This window comes from Pristiophorus japonicus, chromosome 2 (genome assembly GCF_044704955.1).
Source record: "Pristiophorus japonicus isolate sPriJap1 chromosome 2, sPriJap1.hap1, whole genome shotgun sequence".
In the NCBI taxonomy this organism is placed as follows: Eukaryota; Metazoa; Chordata; class Chondrichthyes; family Pristiophoridae; genus Pristiophorus; species Pristiophorus japonicus.
In genome coordinates, this window is record NC_091978.1 from 195,799,005 (window position 1) to 195,819,192 (window position 20,188).

A 20,188-nucleotide genomic window follows, 5' to 3' on the forward strand; every position below is an offset into this window, starting at 1 on the left:
AATGCCTACTTATACCCAACTGCAGCAGTCATTGCAAGCAGGCTAGTAGCAGGCACCCAGTCCACCCTCTTAGAAGCAAAGTTATCAAGGCCAGGCAGACCAAAAATAGGGTTATAAATTATCAGGAATTACAGAAATAAAAATGGTGAGGGACAGGATTTCCTTATTGCCACCTATCCTTCAGTTTCCCAACACAGAAATGTACAATGGTGGAAGGATGGCGGTTTGGAGTTGGCCATGCAATGAAAGCAAACTTGCATAAACATTCAATCCACAACAGACTTTGATATTAACACTATGGAATTTTGCCCAAATGGCATAAAACTTAAGTGAAAGTATAACCCAATGAAATAATTAAGCAGACTGTATTCATTTCGATCACATCATAATGCTTCATTTTATTCTTTTAATACATTCAAGAAGTTCCAAACACCTCAACTACCATTAAGTCTATTAAATTCAGGTGACATAGTTTCCACTTCCAATCTGCAATAAGAAATCCTGAATTAAGAGTTCAGTGTTTTGCCAGGTCCCACTGCTGCCACAACCAGGTGAGGTTACGAGGAAACTGCTAATGCTTGCTTGCAGGCTGGTAGAAATCTTTAACAGGCTCCATTGCCTATCTTCAGAGTTCAAAGATAAGTCATGAATGAAAAGCTCAGAGGCTGGCAGGCATGTTTAATCATCTATACAGCAGGTTTGTAAAACTTTAAAGAAATTTGTCTCAAGAAAAATGTTGCTTTCTCGCTCGTAGAAATTCCACTGTTTTTAAATCATTAGAAATCTGAATCCTTAAAAATCCTACCAAAGCTCTACATGTATAGTAAAAACATAGAATCTTTTGGCCAATTTCTCTATAAATCTTTATACATTGTCTATATAATTAGAGGGACCTTCCTGATCAGGAAAGAGGTAGTGCAACATTTATTTCTACAACTGTAATTCGGTCAAAAAGTTTTGCCCTCTGTGTAACATCTAAATGCAGCTTTTGTAAACAGATGTTACGGTGAATTAGGCTTCACCACCATCACACTTTGGCTTTTATCACTTTGATATTCTCTTGAAGATTTTTTTTAACTTAGAGGTTTTTTTAACTCTGTCTGCCAGGTCTGGGGACACTGTTTTTCTCTTAGTTGTGCTTTTCTGATCTTTCATTGTACTCATTTCACTTTGTGTGGGAAATTCTAAGATTCTGCGCCTGTCCTGAGCTGCTGATAGTTGTCCCATGCTGTATGATTTCTCAAGACCACCATTCTGAATGGGCTTACTGGCCAGAGAGCTCATAATCATACTTCTGGTGTCTGCTGGGCCCAGAGAATCAGGTGTTGCAGTTGACCGTTCATATGTCACAGATGAATTAGCAACAGATAGGTCATCCAGGGAGTACTTGGACATGTTGTGTGAAGGACCACCAAGAGCTTCACAGTTTGATAAGAGAAACAGCTTCTTTCCATTTAAAGATCCAAAAGAGGAGTCACAGTCCGAAGCTGTCTCCTGCGTTTCCCTGTGCAAAATAAAACAACAAATTAGCAAGTTAACATTTTCTTATTTGCAGAATACAAGTATTACACAGGAAATATTGAAGTCGATTTTCCTGAGGTCAGTGCCAGGGAAATAACAACTTGCATTTATTATAGTGCCTGTAACATTGTAAAACAGCCAAAGGAAACTACTATTTTTCAGGTGTACTAGTGCAGAGAAAGCACATAGTGACTCGTGATGCCAAGTCTCCAGCTCCTTTGCTTCACTCTGGGATTTTGGGGGTTCCCCAAGACACAGGCCCAGTCCTATGCAAATGAAATGGGAGGCCCCTACCTCAATTTCCAGTGGTTTTATCACCATTTCCACTGGGTCCAAAAAAGCTGTTGATGGGCTGGAAGGCCTTGAGCCAATGGCAAGCTGGTACCTGTGTTTCTGTTTCTGCCCCTTTCCTGGCTCAAGGACAGGCCTACATTGGTAGTGCAACCAGGCCAGGTTAACGACATGGTTCACTAAATTAAGGTGCTGAGGCCAGGATGGGTGGAGTGCATTTTGGGTACACTCTGCCCTGTGCGCAGGCAAGGAGGGGGCGTCAGGAAAATCAGTCTCATTGGATTGAGCTGTTGTCAACAATCCAGAGACAATTGGGGATTTTGTAAGGTGGCTGGATTTCCCGCACTCCTTTAACAAGATTTGTACCAATGCCCCATTATTACTTTGCGATGTTTAGAATTTCAGTGGAAGTAGTGCATTTTTACCACATACATACCACAAAATACATTGGCCTAGAAATTAGCGCCAGCCTTTAATGTCTGATTTGACATCTGGTTGGCCGCCGCATTTTCGATATGCGCGCTCGCTATCATTATGGAGTTTATGGAGAGCGTGACGTCAGCGAGTGTGCAATTCTCATTTGACGCTCGATCTGCCATTTTGGAGTGTGCTGCTCAACTTACCGGCATGTGTTAATTATGACCAGCCGAGCAAGCGCTGATAAGCATGAAGGAGGCTCCAACAGCATTATTTAAAGGGATCATCAGCAACTATTTGCAGCTGACATGTTTCTTCAGTTTGACTGGCTCTGTGGGACTTTCTGCAAGTCTAGCAGCTTGATAAACTTCTTTCAAGGTAACAGGGAGTGTTGGGGCAGGTGAAGAACACTTTTATTCTTATTTAAAGGCTTTTTCTCACACTTGTTCACAGTCATGGGGTCTCTACTTTCAGTCTCTCTTGCGCTTGAATATCTTAGGAAGAGGGAGTGGAGGCAGCGAAGAAGGGAAGTTACTCGCAGAGGTAGAAGGGCCAAGAGGGCTCTCAACAGGAGGCCTTACCCACCTAGGAGCTGCTGAAAGCACTTCTCTTGTATCCACTTAAGTGAGGAGCAGTGTATTAGGAGGCTCCACTTCATCAAGGAGGTGGTCAGAGAATTATGCCAACTCCTACAACCTCAGAGCAGAGCGACCAAGGCTCTCCCACTGGTCCTCAAGGTCATCGTGGCTCTCAATTTCTTCGCCAGGAGATCCTTCCAGCCTGCAGCAGGAGACTGGAACATCTCCCAGTTCACCATCCATTGATCATTGCTGCATCCAGGTCACCAAGGCTCTCTACACCAGGAGAAAGGATTGCGTTGTCTTCTCTCTGAGCAGAGAGAAATAGTACAAGCACGCATATGGCATTGCCAGAATTGCGGGTTTCTCCATGGAACAGGACACCATCGATTGTACCCACATGGCTCTGAAGGCGCTGCATGACAATCCTGAGATCTTCTGAAACTGCAAAGGCTACCACTCAATTAATGTTCAGTTGTTGTGTGACCCAGCGTTTCCGGGTGGTCAATGCCCACTATCCTGGCAGCAGTCATGATGCCTTCATCCTGAGTCAGTCCGGTGTTCCAGCAATTTTTCAATTACCACATTAAATCCAATGGTGGCTGCTCGGAGACAAGGGCTATTTGCTATGCGTCTGGCTCATGACTCTCCTCCACAACCCCACCACTTGTACCCAGCACTCATAATGAGAGCCATGCTGCCACCAGGATCATCATTGAGAAGACCATCGGGTTGTTGAAGCAATGGTTCCACTGCCTTGACCACTCCAATAATCATGGTGGTCTGCTGCATGCTTCATAACTTGGCCATCATGATGGCGCAGCCCTTGCCAGCAGGAATTGCGGACCCACCTTAAAGAGGACGGGGAGGAGGAAGAGGAGCAGGAGGAGGAGGAAGAGGAGGAAGTGAGGAGGTAGTAAATCCTCCTTCGGCATTTGCTGTCCGTGAACCCCTCATTCGGCTCAGATTCCAGTGAATTAAATCTCAGATCCCCGTTGGTCACCTCACCCCATCATACCATCCCGCTGTCATGGAATATTACAGCATCCTCCTGGGCATGAGGCACACCACAGAACAAAGATTTCAATCAAAATTATTACATTTATCAATAATCAATTTGCAAATACTGTATCAACTAATCACCCATGTGCAATCCTTTAGTGCACTTTCCTACTCCTCCAGTGGCTGCAGCATGGCTGGTAGAAGGTTGCCGAGTTTCCATGGGGGAAGACTTCAAATGGCCTTGCAGGATGATCTCGAGCAGCTCTGGACCTAGAAGGCTCGGCTGTAGACTGCACCACCTCGGCATGGGCAGCAGCCGTCTGGGCTGGCTGGCAGGCAGCGGCAAGGGCAATGGCTGAGTGGCAGTAGGAATGTTGTCATCCTGAGAGAGGACAACAGGGTCCTGCTCCACAGACCCACAGCCATTCCCCCGGGACAGCATCTCAGCATTACTAACAAGCTGTTGGAGGACAGATTGCTGGCCTGCTGCGACACCCTGCAAACCCCGTTCGACACTAGCAAACCCAACCAAGATGGCAGCAGTCTGAGCTTGGGTGGCAGCAGGCTGAGACTGCAAGGCAGTGGTCGGCATTTCCGCAGCAGCACTTCCGCTTCCACCTGCAATGGCAGCCACAACATCGCCCATCACACACATGTCTGGGTCGACATTGTCTCTCGGAGTTTTCCAGCACTTCCAGCTTGGAAATCATGGGCTCCAAGCTCTGCGCAAAGCCCCAATGTTGGAGCCGGACTCCTCCATGCTCCTCGACATTGTCAAGAGGTTCTCTGCCAGGCTTGCTATTTCACCAAGCAATTTGGTGTGCATGTCCATCACCCATCTTCTGAAGACCGCCCCATCAAGGTTCTCATAGGTGTCTTGTGCAGCAGAATGCACACATGAACTCGTCCTCTGGGAAGCTGGCCCCTGAGCTACCCTATTCGCTGGCCTGGCTGCAGCCCACTCATGCCCAGTCCCTCATCCTGTGCAGATCCTGCCCTCTAAATTACGGCAAGTGCCAGTTTCTGAGCTGGTGTCTGTCAGATGTAGTGGCGGTCTATAGTCGTCTTCTCCTCCTGCTCCCACATTCTCCTCCATTGCCTCAAGGACAGGCTCTGCGACTGCTTGTTCTTGGTTACCTGAAAGCAGAAAGGCACAAGGGTCGGGTTGTGGTGGGGGGGAAATAGAGCAAGATATGCATGCATACAGCAATTTGCAAGTGAGAAGAGATTGTGGGATGAGGGGGTGTGAGATGTAAGGAGGATTAGGAATCAGGACACCGATGTTGTCCCCAAGGGCTTCAACTTCACCCGTTCTCACAGCATCGGTGACTTCCCGTCCAATGATGTTGAGAACACTCTCCTCCAGTAGATGCAAGGTTTGTATCGCAGCTTACCCCTTGCCGCCTGTCTGCCACTGCTCCCGGCGACCTTATCCTGCAAGAGAAAGGGAAGTGTGTCAGTGAGTGTGGTGCAATGTGTTTGGGTGATGTGCCTGCTATAGCTGAACAGCTGTCAGTGAGATTTGGGTGTGTGTTACAGCAGTGGCAACGTTGTGAGGGTGAAGTGAAGCTATGATTGTGAGGTATGAGTGGTGATCGCTAGAGATTGTTGGTAGGTGAGTGATTGGGTGTGTGAGGCTTGTGGTGCAGTTGGTGGGATGTGGGATTTGCTGAACCTTTCACTCACCTTGACCTGCTGTGTGAGGTCATTAAACTTCTTGTCACATTGGATCCAAGACCTGGGGACCACGCTGTTGGTGGCAGATATCTGTTGCCAGAGCCTTCTAAATGTATGGGCCGGTGGCTTCCTACCGGTTTGTGGGAAGCGAACAGCCTGCCTCCTCTCCACGGCCACCACCAGTGCCTCCAGAGCCACATCTGAGAAGCCTGTTGCTCTCTCCCTCTGCTGCCGCTCAGACATGTCTTGTTAAATCAGTTCCGCTTGCAAGTGGCACTCCAAATGGAATGACAATGAGCTGCTGTCGCATCAAAGAACCTGCCCTTTTAGTGGAGAAAGCCTCGGCCAAACATGACTTGCAATTAGACTGCACCCGATATTGGCCCACCTGTTGAGTGGTAAGCCAATGCGCAGCGGGTTAACACTGAGATCAGCACTATAATCATATAAATGAGCACTCAGCATGAATTTAGCGTGGCACCGAGAGCACTTTGACCCGGCGCAGCTAAATAGCACAAGGCTATGACACCGCTCGTTCTCGGACCATATCCAATTTCTAGGCCATTGTTTTTCTTCCCAATTCTTTCTATCTATACATCTAATAATCAGATTCTGTTACAGATGCAAAACAATAATTTTTAAAAGGAAAAAGAGCCAATTAATAGAGCTTGAAATGTACAATCAGCTACAAAAGCCCTGTAATTAATGTTGGAAATTTACAAGGAGCTATGTTTATCTGTATTTGGCTATCTGGACTAGATCCCCACAAGGACACATCAGATTAAACACAGCCCCGTGTTACCAGGTACAGATCACAACAATGCAGCAGGTCCTGGACCATCCATAAGCATCGTCAGTTCGTCCTTCAAGAATATCTCTTTAGATACTTCCACAGGATGTATTATTACTGGGCCATTCCTTTACCAATGCTGTTCAATCAGCCCCTGTTCGGATCTGTAAAAGAATGACTCAGGTTGGCTCACTCCCTGTGTTTCCCTCCCTTTTTGAGAATTTGGTATATGGGGAAAATCACAGAGATGGAAACACTGTGTTGTTACACCAATTTACTAAAACGCACCATTTCAAATTATTCATTCTTTTGAAATAATGCAACTAGTCTCCGATTGATTATTTAAAAAGATGGGAAGTGACACATTGATCACCATAAGAACCGAAGAATTAGGAGGAGTAAGCATATTCTTCTCAACAAAGTAAATAACCTTATATTACTCCACATTATACCCCATCTGCCACCTTATTGCCCACTCACTTAACCTGTCTATATCCCTTTGCAGGCTTTTTGTGTCCACCTCACAGCTTAATTTCCCACTTTGCTTTGTATCATCAGCAAACTGATACATTACACTCAGTCCCTTCATCTAAGTCATTAATATAGATTTTAAATAGCTGAAGCCCAAGCACTGATCCTTGCGACACCCCACTAGTTACAGTTTGCCAACGTGTAAATGACCCATTCATCCCTACTCTCTGTTTTCTGTTTGTTAGCCAATCCTCTATCCATGCTAATATATTACCCCTAACCCACTTATCTTGCATAACAAACTTTTATGTGGTACCTTATCGAATTCAAAAAACTCTAATACATGTTTGTTAAACATGATTTCCCTTTCATAAAGCCACGTTGCCTAATCATGTTATGATTTTTTAAGTGCCCCTTTACCACTTCCTTAATAATTGATTCCAGCATTTTCCTGATGACTGATGTTAGACTAACTGGCTATAGTCCCTTGTTTTCTCTCTCCCTCCGTTCTTGAATAGCGGGTTACATTTAATATGTAGAACAGGGAAGCTCCAGGAGCCAGCTGTTGGCTATCTGCAGTTACGGACATTTCTTAATTGAAATGCTTTTGCAAAAGACTTCAGTTTATCCCCAAACGTTTGCTTAATTGAAATAAGTGATTAAAAGGTGGTGATTTACTCATCAGAGGAGTTATCATCATCATTGAGAGATTTCTACTACTGCTACATCCGGATTATTAAATATCTGCTGCAGGTTATTTATGGACACGTGCATAACTAGACTGATACGTAAAGCTAAGTTTAGTTAACTGGGGTAGCTCCAGGCCTCTTCCTTTATAAATCTGTTCATGTGGATTGAACTCCTGGGCTTTATGATGTGTACATTTTCCAGCCCAACCTGCAATCAGTACTATAAACTCCAAACAGATTTTGAAATCCATACTAAAGTGAATTGGAAAAATTTGTTGAAAATCCAAATTTTGCCCCAATTCAGATGAGTTGTCCCACAAAGAAATGTGTAGAACCCAAGTTTATTTTTAATCCATTTTGCACACTGTATTACCAGTAAGATTGCATGGTTCATGTTTCTGGGGTTTATAACTAACTAAAGGTAAAGTAATTTAGTACCATTCAATTTCCACAGTGCTCTTGTGGCTGTGAGAATGCTGAACAAGCTGCAGCAGGAAAATATACAATTTAATTTGCTTCAAATTCATTCCAGAACACACAACAATCTAGTTACCAATTCTTGTCAGCTGTGAAGAATATGGCATCTTCCTCCTCACCGCGATGAAGGGTTGAACAGCTGTTCATTACAAAGATGTCAGAAGTGGAAGATTGCAAGGAAGGTGAAACTCCAGAAGAGATCACATTGGGCCGCCGACAACGAGCCTGGCTACTGCTTTTTGGTAAGTTGTAAGTGAGCTTACTATGAGCTACTGCTGAAAAAACACACACAAACAAACATTTAGAAACAAGGATTTACTTTTATGATCTAAAATACCACTAAGCAAATATCATTCAAATGTAAAATTATGAGGACAGGCTGCATAAACTTGTCTTGTGTTCCCTCGAGTATAGATGACTGACTGGTGATCTGATCGAGAAATTGTAAATTGCTAAAAAGGCTTGATCAGAAAGACACTGAGAAAATATTTCCTCTGGTGGGGAAATCAAGAGCAAGAGCTTGGCCATAGGGGATGGAGTATAAAAGCAGGGAAGTCTTGCTACAGCTGTACAAGGTATTGGTGAGGCCTGGAATACTGCATGCGGTTTTGGTTTCCATATTTACGAAAGGATATACTTGCTGTGGAGGCAGTTCAGAGGTGGTCACTAAGTTGATCCCGGGGATGAGTGGGTTGACTTATGAGGAAAGGTTGAATAGGTTGGGCATCTACTCATTGGAATTCAGAAGAATGAGAGGTGTTCTTATCGAAACGTACAAGATTATGAGGGGGCTTGACAAGGTGGATGCAGAGAGGATGTTTTCACTGGTGGGGGAGACTAGAAGTAGAGGATATGATCTTAGGATATGGGGCTGCCCATTTAGAACTGAGATAAGGAGAAATTTCTTCTCTGAGGGTTGTGAATCTGTGGAATTCGCTGCCTCAGAGAGCTGTGGAAGCTGGGACATTAAAGAAATAGACAGTTTCTTAAATGATAAGGGGTTATGGGGAGCGGGCAGGGAAGTGGAGCTGAGTCCATGATCTGATCAGTCATGATCTTATTGAATGGCGGAGCAGGCTCGAGGGGCCGTATGGTCTACTCCTGCTCCTATTTCTTATGTTCTTATTATGTTCTTATGAAATCAGGAAGCACTTTTACACACCAAAGGGTAGTGGAAATCTGGAATTCTCTCCCCAAAAAGGCTACAGGCGCTGGGTCAATTGAAATCTTCAAGACTGCGATCGATAGATTTTTGTTAGGGAAGGTTATTAAGGGATATAGAGCTAAGGTGGGTAAATGGAGCAGAGTTACAGATCAACTATGACCTAACTTAATGGCGGAGAAGGCTCGAGGGGCTGAATGGCCTACTCCTATTCCTATGTTCCTTTTTTTGATCTTAGAAAATTAGATTTGGTTGTGGTAATTAAACTGAATCACTTACTTGCAAAACATGCAACAACAAAAAAGCTATTATATTAATTTAACACTTCATGTAACTGGCATTTCTGATGATTGAAAACAATGTACCACTAATACAATTATAAAGTTCAAGCAATCATTATTGTAACACTTTAGACAAGGAACTATTTGTGACGCATCTGTAATTAAAAAAAAAATACAAATGTCAAGTGCAATTATTTTGCCTAAATGCTTCAGACTTTTAAAATTAAAATCCCAATGGAAAATAGCTACACAATTTGTGGTCTGTCATTCAGCAGTTCTCAGGCACAATGCAAAAGTTACCTGGCAGTTTATTTCTCATACTAGCTCCTGTGCCCTGCCTGAAATTCACTGAAATTTACCAATTCATTGCCAAATTAAGGGTAGTTTGTGTTGCAGTCCCATATCATAGATTCAAACAGCACAGGGGGCCATTCAGCCCATCATACCTGTACCGGCTCTTTGAAAGAGCTATCCAATTAGTCCCACTCCCCTGTTCTTTCCCCATAGCCTTGCAATTGTTTTCCTTTTCAAGTATATATCGAATTCTCTTTTGAAAATGACTATCGAATCTGCTTCCACTACCCTTTCAGGCAGTGGATTCCAGATAATAACTTGCTGCATAAAAAAAAAAATCTCATTTTTGTTGGCCGACGCAGTATTAATGGTAAGGAATTGAATACGGATCTGGACTTGTTTCGATCACCTGGATGGGTCGGAGAGGAATTTTCCCAGATTTTGTCTCTCGCTAAATTGGCTTGGGTTTTTATCTGGTTTTTGCCTCTCCCAGGAGATCACATGGCTTCAGTTGGGGTGGAGTGTAGAATGTTTTAGTATAAGGGATGTCGCAGTTGTGTGAGGCGGACTGGTTGGGCTGGATGCTCTTTGCCTTTCCATCACTGTTCATAGGTTTATATGTAACCTTCAGGGCTGCTGACCAAGAGCCGTGTGGCTCTTTGTCGGCCGGCGTGGACACGATGGGCCGAAATGGCCTCCTTCTGCGCTGTAAATTTCTATGTTTCTATCTCCCCTCTCATTCCTTTGCCAATTATCTTAGATCTCTGTCCTCTAGTTACCGACCCTCCTGCCAATGGAAACATTTCTCTTACCCATAATACTGTTGAACACCTCTATTAAATCTCCCCTTAACCTATTTTGCTCTAAGGTGAACCATCCCAACTTCTCCAATCTCTCCACATAACTCAAATCCCTCATCCCTTGTACCATTCTAGTAAATGCCCAGAATTGGACATAATACTCCAATTGAGACCGAACCAGTGATTCATAAAGGTTCAGTGTAACTTCCTTGCTTATAATATATCTACTAATAAGACTTCTCAAACTGATTTCACATAGCTTCAGCACAGCCAGTAGACAGGGAAGTCGTCTGAATCCAGGTCCCAGAGTTCAACCTGAAGTGCCATCCAGTTTGTTTATTTATTTCTATAAATTAGACAGAATAATATGGAGCAGAATTGACACCTGTAACATTAACAAAGATATCTACTCCACAAATTAACTTTAGTAGTTGCCAAGAGCATTGAAAGACTTGGAAAATTTTAATTGGATACAAACAGATAACAGATTTTATATCGCTAAAGCAAGTGATTTTGCTTGGTGCAATATCCACCACTTTCAACATTTACTAAGTGTACTGCAATTTTACATAAAAGGTCTGCAGGGAATTAAAAAAAGTCAGTTTTTATAGTATAACAAATTACTTGTCTTACCTCCAATAAATATTTACAGCAACTGATGGTTAACTCTTCGTTTCAACTTTGTCACACAAAGGACAGTGTTCCCAGCAATAACATTGCCTGGGACAATTCAACAGACAAGAGAAGCAGTGTGTGCAGTTTGGTCTCTGGAATTTTTCACAGACATTTTAAATCGATGCAGGTGGTGAGGCACAGCTCTTGCATTTCTGACATAAATATGGTAGTCTGTTTTAAGCACAATTCTTGTGGTGATGATCCAAGGTATAGGATAAGGTAGGCTAGTGGTGTTACTGGATCAGCAACTTGGAGGTTGTGAATTCAAATCTGATAAATTTATGGGGGTGGCACCAGAATAAATGACCATGAAAGCTCCTAAATTGTCATAAAAACCCAACGGCTTCACTAATGTCCTTCAGGGAAGCGAACTCACCACGCCTACCTGGTCTGGCCTACACGTGACTCTTTCTCCTCCCCCCCACTACATAGTAGACTCTTAACATGCTCACTGCAACTAGGGATGGGCAATAAATACTGCCGTGTCAGTTTCACCCACATCCCAAGATAATTTTAAAAAATTATAATCTTGTCGCAGATTGAGAGCTGAGCCTATTCTTTTCAATGTTAGCGAGGGTGAATTCTTACATGAAATAAACTGTTTTAATCAAATCCACTGGGTTTGAACTGTACTGAATCCAGGAGTAGATCATCTTTTTCTTCAACCTCACAAACAGGATCACGACAGTCCACTGAGCAGAAGGCGGCTTCACAGAACAATTAAACTGGCAATGGTGACAGGTCAGTTTAAGCATTCTTCTACCAGTTTTGTCCAGCCTTCCTTGCTATTTGTTCCCCACCAGCATATCTCAGATCTCATTACCAAGCTAAGTAGCTGAATGTTGGCGGTTTGGTCCCGGCGGGCGTTTTCAGATTTGGGCGATGCCACTAAAAAAACGAAGGGGGAAACTTTCGCTGGGTGGAAAAACAGCTGTACTGCCGAGAAAATCGCCGAGAACCCGCCGAAAATGATAGGAAAGTCTAGCCCTAAAATATTATACAGCGTTATTAAACACCATTTAGTGCTGCCGATGAAGAGGGTGCTTCAGGGCACTAACATCTATTGTGCTGGTCATAATGATTTTAAGTCAAAGGGATCGGATAGTGCAACAGTTAAGACGCTAGCTTTCCCTTCCAGATTTAAGACCCAGTATTACAAAATACTAACATTTGCTGACCAAACTTTTAATACTCACTGGCCCAGATTTTGCAGCAGGAATAACGAAGGCTATCAGTGCTCACTGTTATTATGGAGTAAATCGGACAGAGACTTCCAGTGTCCGCACATGCGCAGTTAAACATGGAAATCAGGAAGTTACTGTCCGAGTTTTCCGCCCCTCCACAAGCTTCGCTACACCTGTACCTTAAAACACATTAAGGGCGTAAAGTTGCAGTACTTTCCCACTAGATACCCACAAAACACACCAGAAAAATTTAGAGCTTGTCCATTAAAGTGCAAGTTAATTTTTAATGGCGTGATAAAGTCTTAATTGCTGCCAAGCAACCTCTCTGGCACCGAAAACTTACTTTTACAAGTGCGGAGTCTCATTCCTTCAGATTTTAATTACTGTTGGAGATTTTAAAAAGATTAAAAATTAAAACTTATTTTTTTTTATTTATTATTTTTCTCTTTTATCTCTCTCTCTTAATCCCACCTTTCTTTCCCTCTCTTTATTTTGCTTTCTGTACATGATTTTACATTGAATTAAATATTTTAACTTGCACTTCCTGGTTTAGCTCTGCATGCCCCAGTAAGGATTCTTCAATCTGATTGGCTGAAGAGACTGGTTGTTGCTTAGCGTGCTCACACATGCCCCAGATACCCTGTAGAGGGAGCCACGGTGAAAAATCTCTCTAACTGCCATATGTTGCCAGGCAAAAGCCTACTAAAAGCCTGTGGGCAGCTGTAAGCATAATGAACGGTGAGCGCCATTCGTTTGCCACTGACCGCAAATTCCGGGCCATTATATTTCATCCAAGTGACTGTTGGACTAACCCACTTCATAAGATAAATAACATACATTTGGCCCCTCAAGCCTGCTCTGCCATTCAATAAGATCATGGCTGATCTGATCTTGGCCTCAATTCCATTTCCCTGCCCGCTCCCCATAACCCTCGACTCCCTTATCGCCTATGACTAAATCAATAGTCTTAACATATAATAGTGCAAAGTCATTATTGTGTTGTACAGATGCACAAGATTGAGAGAGTGCGATGGAGAGAAAGTGTGGAGAAAGAGATTTGTGAGGGGGCTGGGCAAGGAATTGAAAGAAGAGGGATATTAACTTTTAGCTTCTTGAAAATCGAGCTAAATATATAATAAGAATCCAAATGTAACTAAGGGTTAAATGGCAAATTAAATGTAGGATACTGTACTTGTTACAGTATGTTCTGCTAGTTAGTTACAAGAATGAAAGAATATAAGTAATGCAATATAAGTAATGAACCATTACGAGTTCTATATTCTACATCTACGAGTGATTCCTATTTAAGTTTTTAAAAACATTTGCAAATTGAGTAATCAGAACATAAGAAATAGGAGCAGGAGTAGGCTATTTGGCCCCTTGAGCCTGCTCCGCCATTCAATAAGATCATGGCTGATCTGATCATGGACTCAGCTCCACTTCCTGCCCGCTCTTCATAACCCTTTACTCCCTTACCGCTCAAAAATCTGTCCATCTCCACCTTAAATATATTCCACAGCTTTCCGGGGCAGAGAATTCCATAGATTTACAACCCTGAGAGAAGAATTTTCTCCTCATCTGTTTTAAATGGACGGCCCCTTATTCTAAGACTATGTCTCCTAGCTTTATTTTCCCCTATGTGGAAATATCCTCTCTGCATCCACCTTGTCGAGCCCCTTCATTATCTTATAAGTTTCAATAAGATCACCTCTCATTCTGCTGAACTCCAACGTGCATAGGTCCAACCTATTCAACCTGTCCTCATAAGTCAACCCCCAATATACAGCCTCCAATGCAAGTATATCCTTCCTTAAATATGGAGACAAAAACTGTACGCAGTATTCAGGTGTGGCCTCACTAATGCCCTGTATAGTTGTAGCAGGACTTCTCTGCTTTTATACTCTATCCCCCTTGCAATAAAGGCCAACATTCCATTTGCCTTCCGGATTACTTGCTGTACCTGCATACTCACTTTTTCTGTTTCATGCACAAGGATCCCCAGGTCTCTCTGTACTGCAGCACTTTGTAATTTTTCTCCATTTAAATTATAATTTGCTTTTCCATTATTTCTGCCAAAGTTGCTAACCTCACATTTTCCCACATTATACACCATCTGCCAAATTTCTGCCCACTCACTTAGCCTGTCTATATCCCTTTGCAGATTTTCTGTCCTCCTCACAATTTGCTTTTCCACCCATCTTTGTATCAGCAGCAAACTTGGCTACATTACACTCGGTCCCTTCATCCAAGTCATCAATATATATTGTAAATAGTTGAGGACCCAGCACCCCACTAGTCACTGCTTGCCAACCAGAAAATGACCCATTTATCCCAGCTCTATTTTCTGTAACCAATCCTCTATCCATGCTAATATATTACCCCCAATCCCATGAGCCCTAATTTTGTTTAAGAATCTCTTGTGTGGTACCTTATTGAATGCCTTCTGAAAATCCAAATACACCACATCCCCCTTATTCAGCCTGCTCGTTACATCCTCAAATAACTCCAGCAAATTTTTCAAACATGATTTTCCTTTCATAAAACCATGCTGACTCTGCTTGATTGAACCATGCTTTCCAAATGTCCCGCTACTAGTTCTTTAATAATGAACTTCAGCATTTTCCCAACGACAGATGTTAGGCTAACTGGTCTATAAGTTCCTGCTTTGTGTCGGCCTCCTTTTTTAAATAAGGACGTTACATTTGCGGTTTTCCAATCCGTTGGGACCACCCCCAGAATCCAGGGAATTTTGGTAGATTACAACCAATGCATCCACTATCTCTGCAGCCACTTCTCTTAAGACCCTAGGATGTAAGCCATCAGATCCAGGGGACTTGTCCACCATTAGTCCCATTATTTTACCCAGTACTACTTCATTAGTTATAGTGATTGTATTAAGTTCCTGCCTACCTTTCAATCCTGAACATTAGAGCTTCACATTCAGCTAAGGAAGAGGATAGAGTCAGACAGAAGCTATTACTTTCCACTCTACTACTCCCAGACAATTCTTAGCCAGTTGAACACCTGACATTTGCAGGATCATTTTACAATTCAGAATATGTTCTGGAGAAGAGCATTGTCATTTGAAGTACATATGTTTGGATGAAACCTTTTTTACTCTATAGCTGTAAATGATAATTTCATTACTCAGTGAATACAGTGAATTATCATTTGCGTGTTATGAAATATCTCCTTAAATGTCTGCTACTGCTCATCAACCGTCCCATACTTTAGTCTATTTTCCCAGTCCACTTTAGCCAACTCTGCCCTCATACCCTTGATTATCCACTATTGGGATGTTTTTAGTGTCTTCTATCGTGAAGACTGACACAAAATATTTGTTCAACATCTCTGCCATTCCCCAGTCTCATCCTCCAGGGGACCAACATTTACTTTAGCCACTCTTTTCCTTTTTATGTACCTGTAGAAACTCTTACTATTTGTTTTTATATTTCATGCTAGTTTACTATCATAATCTATCTTCCCTCGCAATCAATTTTTTTAGTCATTCTCTGCTGGCTTTTAAGAATTTTCCAATCCTCTGGCTTCCCACTAGTCTTGGCCATATTGTATGCCCTTATTTTCAATTTGATACCCTCCCTTATTTCCTTAGTTAGCCACAGATGGTTATCCCTTCTCTTACAGTCTTTTCCTTCTCATTGGAATATATTTTTGTTGCGTGTTATGAAATATCTCCTTAAATGTCTGCCACTGCTCATCAACCGTCCCATACTTTAGTCTATTTTCCCAGTCCACTTTAGCCAACTATGCCCTCATACCTTTGTAGTCTCCTTTATTTAAGCTAAGGACACTGGTTTGAGAACTTACTTGCTCACCCTGCAACTGAATTTGAAATTCAACCATATTATGGTCACTCATTCAGAGAGGATCTTTTACTACAAGATCATTTATTAATCCTGCCTCATTACACAATTCTAGATCTAAGATAACCTGCTCCCTGGTTGGTTCCGCAATGTTAGTTGTTAAATGATAATTCACTGTATTCACTGGATAATGAAATCATTTACAGCTATAGAGTAGAAAAGCTTTCATCCAAACATATGTACTTCAAATGACAATGCTCTTCTCCAGAACATATTCTGAATTGTAAAATGGTCCTGCAAATGTCAGCTGTTCAACTGGCTAAGAATTGTCTGGGAGTAGTAGAGTGGGAAGTAATAGCTTCTGTCTGACCCTATCCTCTTCCTTAGCTGAATGTGAAGCTCTAATGTTCAGGATTGAAATGTCACTGTCTCAGTTGCTTGTTTTCTCTCATCATGGGATTTGTAACTTACGGTGAAATTGTGGAATGATTGGTGGCGTGTCTTCATCCAAGTCATCTACTCCACCAGCTATTGGATATGTTGGGACAGGCACACGTGGCATGACCACATAACTGTGCTCAGAATACAGAATGGAGGTTAGGCTCGGCATTCCTTCATTGTGCACAATTGGAAAGCCACAAATTTTCTCAATCTGCTGCCAGCGGTGTAGCCGTTCACGCAAGGCTGCTGTCACCTCAGATAATGCTTGTCTGAAATACAGATGCAAAGGAAACAAAAATTATAAATTTTAAACAATGTCATTTCCAACCGAAAGCATTTTTTTTTAATGCAAGGTTCACAATGACTCAGCGGATCAGTGAGCTGTATACACACAAGGAAAGTCCCAGATTCTTTGTTTAATTGCTGACCTCATTTGAGGTGCAGTAGAGATACCTTAATTGTCCTCAGCAGGGGAAGACAGGGATATAAAAATAGAATCAGTCAGGTTTCCTATTTCTGATTGTTATCCAATGATCCTGCTGGAAAGTGCTATTTTGTGGATGAAATTGGGCTCACATGGATTAATAGCCTGCCACCATGTCACAGTCAAGGCTCACACTTGAACATTTGCCATTTCGGTAAGAGCTGCCTGAGTTGAAGGGGGAGGGCGGAGTGGTCAAAATTGGAAGGCAAAAGGAAGAAGAAAATGCTGATAATTTTTTTAATAAACTAACAGGAACATACACATAAACCTTCCCAATAGTTTTTAAAAACAGGATAAAATCTTCCCTCTCCTAATGAATTTCCCATCATAAAAAACATCCCATCAGCTACTGCATCTGCTACAAGGGTAAGCATAATAAAGATGTTCTATTTGCAAATTAACCAGCTGCAAAATAAAACAATTTGCCATAATTCCAGTAATATTAATGTATTTAACAATCCACTGCCAATTATTCATTGGATGCTTCATCTTTTCTTACTAAAACAGATCCTTCTTGATCCTTTGCAGCTTTTCTTTACTTATACTCAACTTTATTCCCTCTTTTTTTTAAGGATGCATTCATTCTGGTCAAAGCTTAAATAAGTTTTAATGAATCAAAGGTTAATTAAGAGAGTTCAAACAAAAAGTAATATCATACTTTCTAAGCATTTCTGTAGCATGACTGATGATCAACCAGCTCCAGTTAAGTGATAAAGTCAAAAGGTATGCACATTGACTAGCTTTCTTTAAAGAATCTAAAAATAATGTCCCCAATTTGCGGTCGGTGGCATAGCTAAGGAGTATGCCGTCGACATCCAACCAAAATCTGCACTTAACTCGTGCGAACTCCCCCTTCGAAAAGCTACTTTCAAACGTACAGAGTCGTGCTCAGCATAGTGCCTCACGGATCCCAGGAGCGTATGTGAACCTGGGATTATGTGGGGCGGTGTGACTTTCACTTTCTGACTCTTAGCCAATAAAGAAACAGAGGAGATTGCTGATTTAAAATAATTTAGCAGCCAGAAATGCTGTTTTATTAATAAATTACGATCTTTGCAATAGTATTTAATACACAAACCAAGATTTCAACATTAATAGAATGCGATCAAACAGTGAAAAGTCCCGAGATACTTTTTACTGAAGGTGTCCTAAAATCATAAAACTTAATTTGCTTCATAAAAAGCATGCAGCTAAATGAATATTGGTTCTTTAATTCTGGGCCATGACAACAAACCTATAATTACAGTTGTGTAGTCCTATCATAAGAACATAAGAATTAGGAGCAGCAATGGACAATACTGCCCCTCAAACCCTGCTCGACATTCAATATCATGGCTGATCTTCGACCTCAATTTCACTTTCCCCCTGATCCCCATAGTGCTCGATTCCCTTAGAGTCCAAAAATCTGAGTGAAGAAATTGCTCCTCATCTCAGTTTTAAATGGCCAACCCCTTATCGTGAGACTATTTCCCCTAGCTCTAGACTCTCCAGATCGGCGAAACAACCTCTCAGCATTTACCCTGTCAATCTCTCTCAGAATCTTATATGTTTCAATGAGATCACCTCTCATTCTTCTAAACTCGAGAGAGTATAGGCCCAATCTACTCGATCACTCCTCATGGGTCAACCTTCTCATCCCAGGGATTAATCTAGTGAACCTTTGATGCACTGCCTCCAAGGCAAGTATGTCCTTTGGTCAGAAAAGGAGACCAAAACAGTGCACAGTACTCCAGGTGTGGTCTCACCAAAGTCCTGTACTTCCTTAATCTTGTATTCCAACCCCCTTGCAATAAAGGCCAACATAACATTTGCCTTCGTAATTGCTTGCGGTATGTGCATGCTAAATTTCTGTGTTTCCTGTACGAGGCCAAATCTCTGATCACCAAAATTTAATTGCTTCTCACCATTTAAAAATATTCTGTTTTTCTACTCTTCATACGAAAGTGAATAACCTCTCATTTACCCACATTATACTGCATCTGCCATCTTATTGCCCACTCACTTAATCTTTCTATATCTCTTTGCAGTCTCTGTGTCCTCCTCACAGCTTACTTTCCCACCTAGCTTTGTATCGTCTGCAAACTTGGATACATTGCATTCGGTCCCTTCATCTAAGTAATTAATAGATTGTAAATAGCTGAAGCTTAAGCACTGATCCCTGTGGCACTAGTTACAGCCTGCCAAATGGAAAATAATACATTTATCCCTACTCTCTGTTTTCTGTCCGTTAACCAACCCTCTATCCAAGCTAACACATTACCCCAACCCCATGAGCCCTTATCTTGCATAGCAAACTTTTATGTGGCACTTTATCGAATGCCTCTTAGAAATCCAAATATACGATATCCACTGGTTCCCCTTTATCTACCTGCTATCCTCAAAACATCTAATAAATTTGTTAAACACAATTGCCCTTTCATAAAATCATACTGACAACTGATGTCAGGCTAACTGGCCTGTAGTTCCCGTTTTTTCCTCTTCCTCCTTTCTTGAATAGCGGGATTACATTTGCTACCTTTCAGTCTGCTGGGACCGTGCTAGAATCTGGGGAATTTTTCAAGATCACAACGAATGCAGTCACCTCTTTTAGAACCCCAGGATGCAGGCTATCAGGTCCAGGGGATTTGTCGCCTTTTAGTCCCATTAGTTTTTCAAGTACTTTTTCTCTACTGATCTTAATTACATTATGTTCCTTTCATTCTTGTTAACCCCTTGGTTCTCCACTATTTTTCGTATGCTTTTTGTGTCTTCTACTGTGAAAACAATTACAAAATATTTGTTTAAAGTCTAAACCATTTCCTTATTCTCAATTATAATTTCTCCTGTCTCAACTTTGAAGGGACCAATTCTTACTTTTGCTACTCTCTTTCTTTTTACATACTTGAAGAATATCTTTCAATCTGGTTTTATATTTCTTGTTAGTTTACTCTCATCCTTTTTTCTCCCTTTTTAATCAATTTTTTGGCCATCCGTTGCTGGTTTCTAAAGCTCTCCCAATCCTCATGCGTACTACTATTGTTCGCAGCATTATAAGCCTCGTCTTTAAATCTTGTACTATCCTTAACTTTTATAGTTAGCCAGGGATGAATCATTTTACCCATGGAGCTTTTATTTCTAAATGGATGTAGAT

The 20,188-nt window shown here is 41.9% G+C and overlaps 1 protein-coding gene across 6 annotated transcripts in view; it reads right to left on the reverse strand.

Annotated features, from left to right (window-relative positions):
• Positions 1-368: 368 nt before the first annotated feature.
• stim2b (stromal interaction molecule 2b) overlaps positions 369-20,188 on the reverse strand; it is a 272,216-nt gene continuing 252,396 nt past the window's right edge. For 4 of the 6 annotated variants that reach the window (XM_070870611.1, XM_070870621.1, XM_070870606.1 and 1 more), the window contains 3 exons: positions 16,605-16,843; positions 7,990-8,188; positions 369-1,504 (listed from right to left, as the gene is read on the reverse strand). In XM_070870611.1, coding sequence (XP_070726712.1) covers positions 1,045-1,504; positions 7,990-8,188; positions 16,605-16,843 — 898 coding nt within the window. In that variant the 3' untranslated portion in view covers positions 369-1,044. Of the gene's footprint in view, positions 1,505-6,160; positions 6,441-7,989; positions 8,189-16,604; positions 16,844-20,188 lie in introns of those variants that run through there. The other 2 variants (XM_070870631.1, XM_070870646.1) reach the window with 2 other exon arrangements.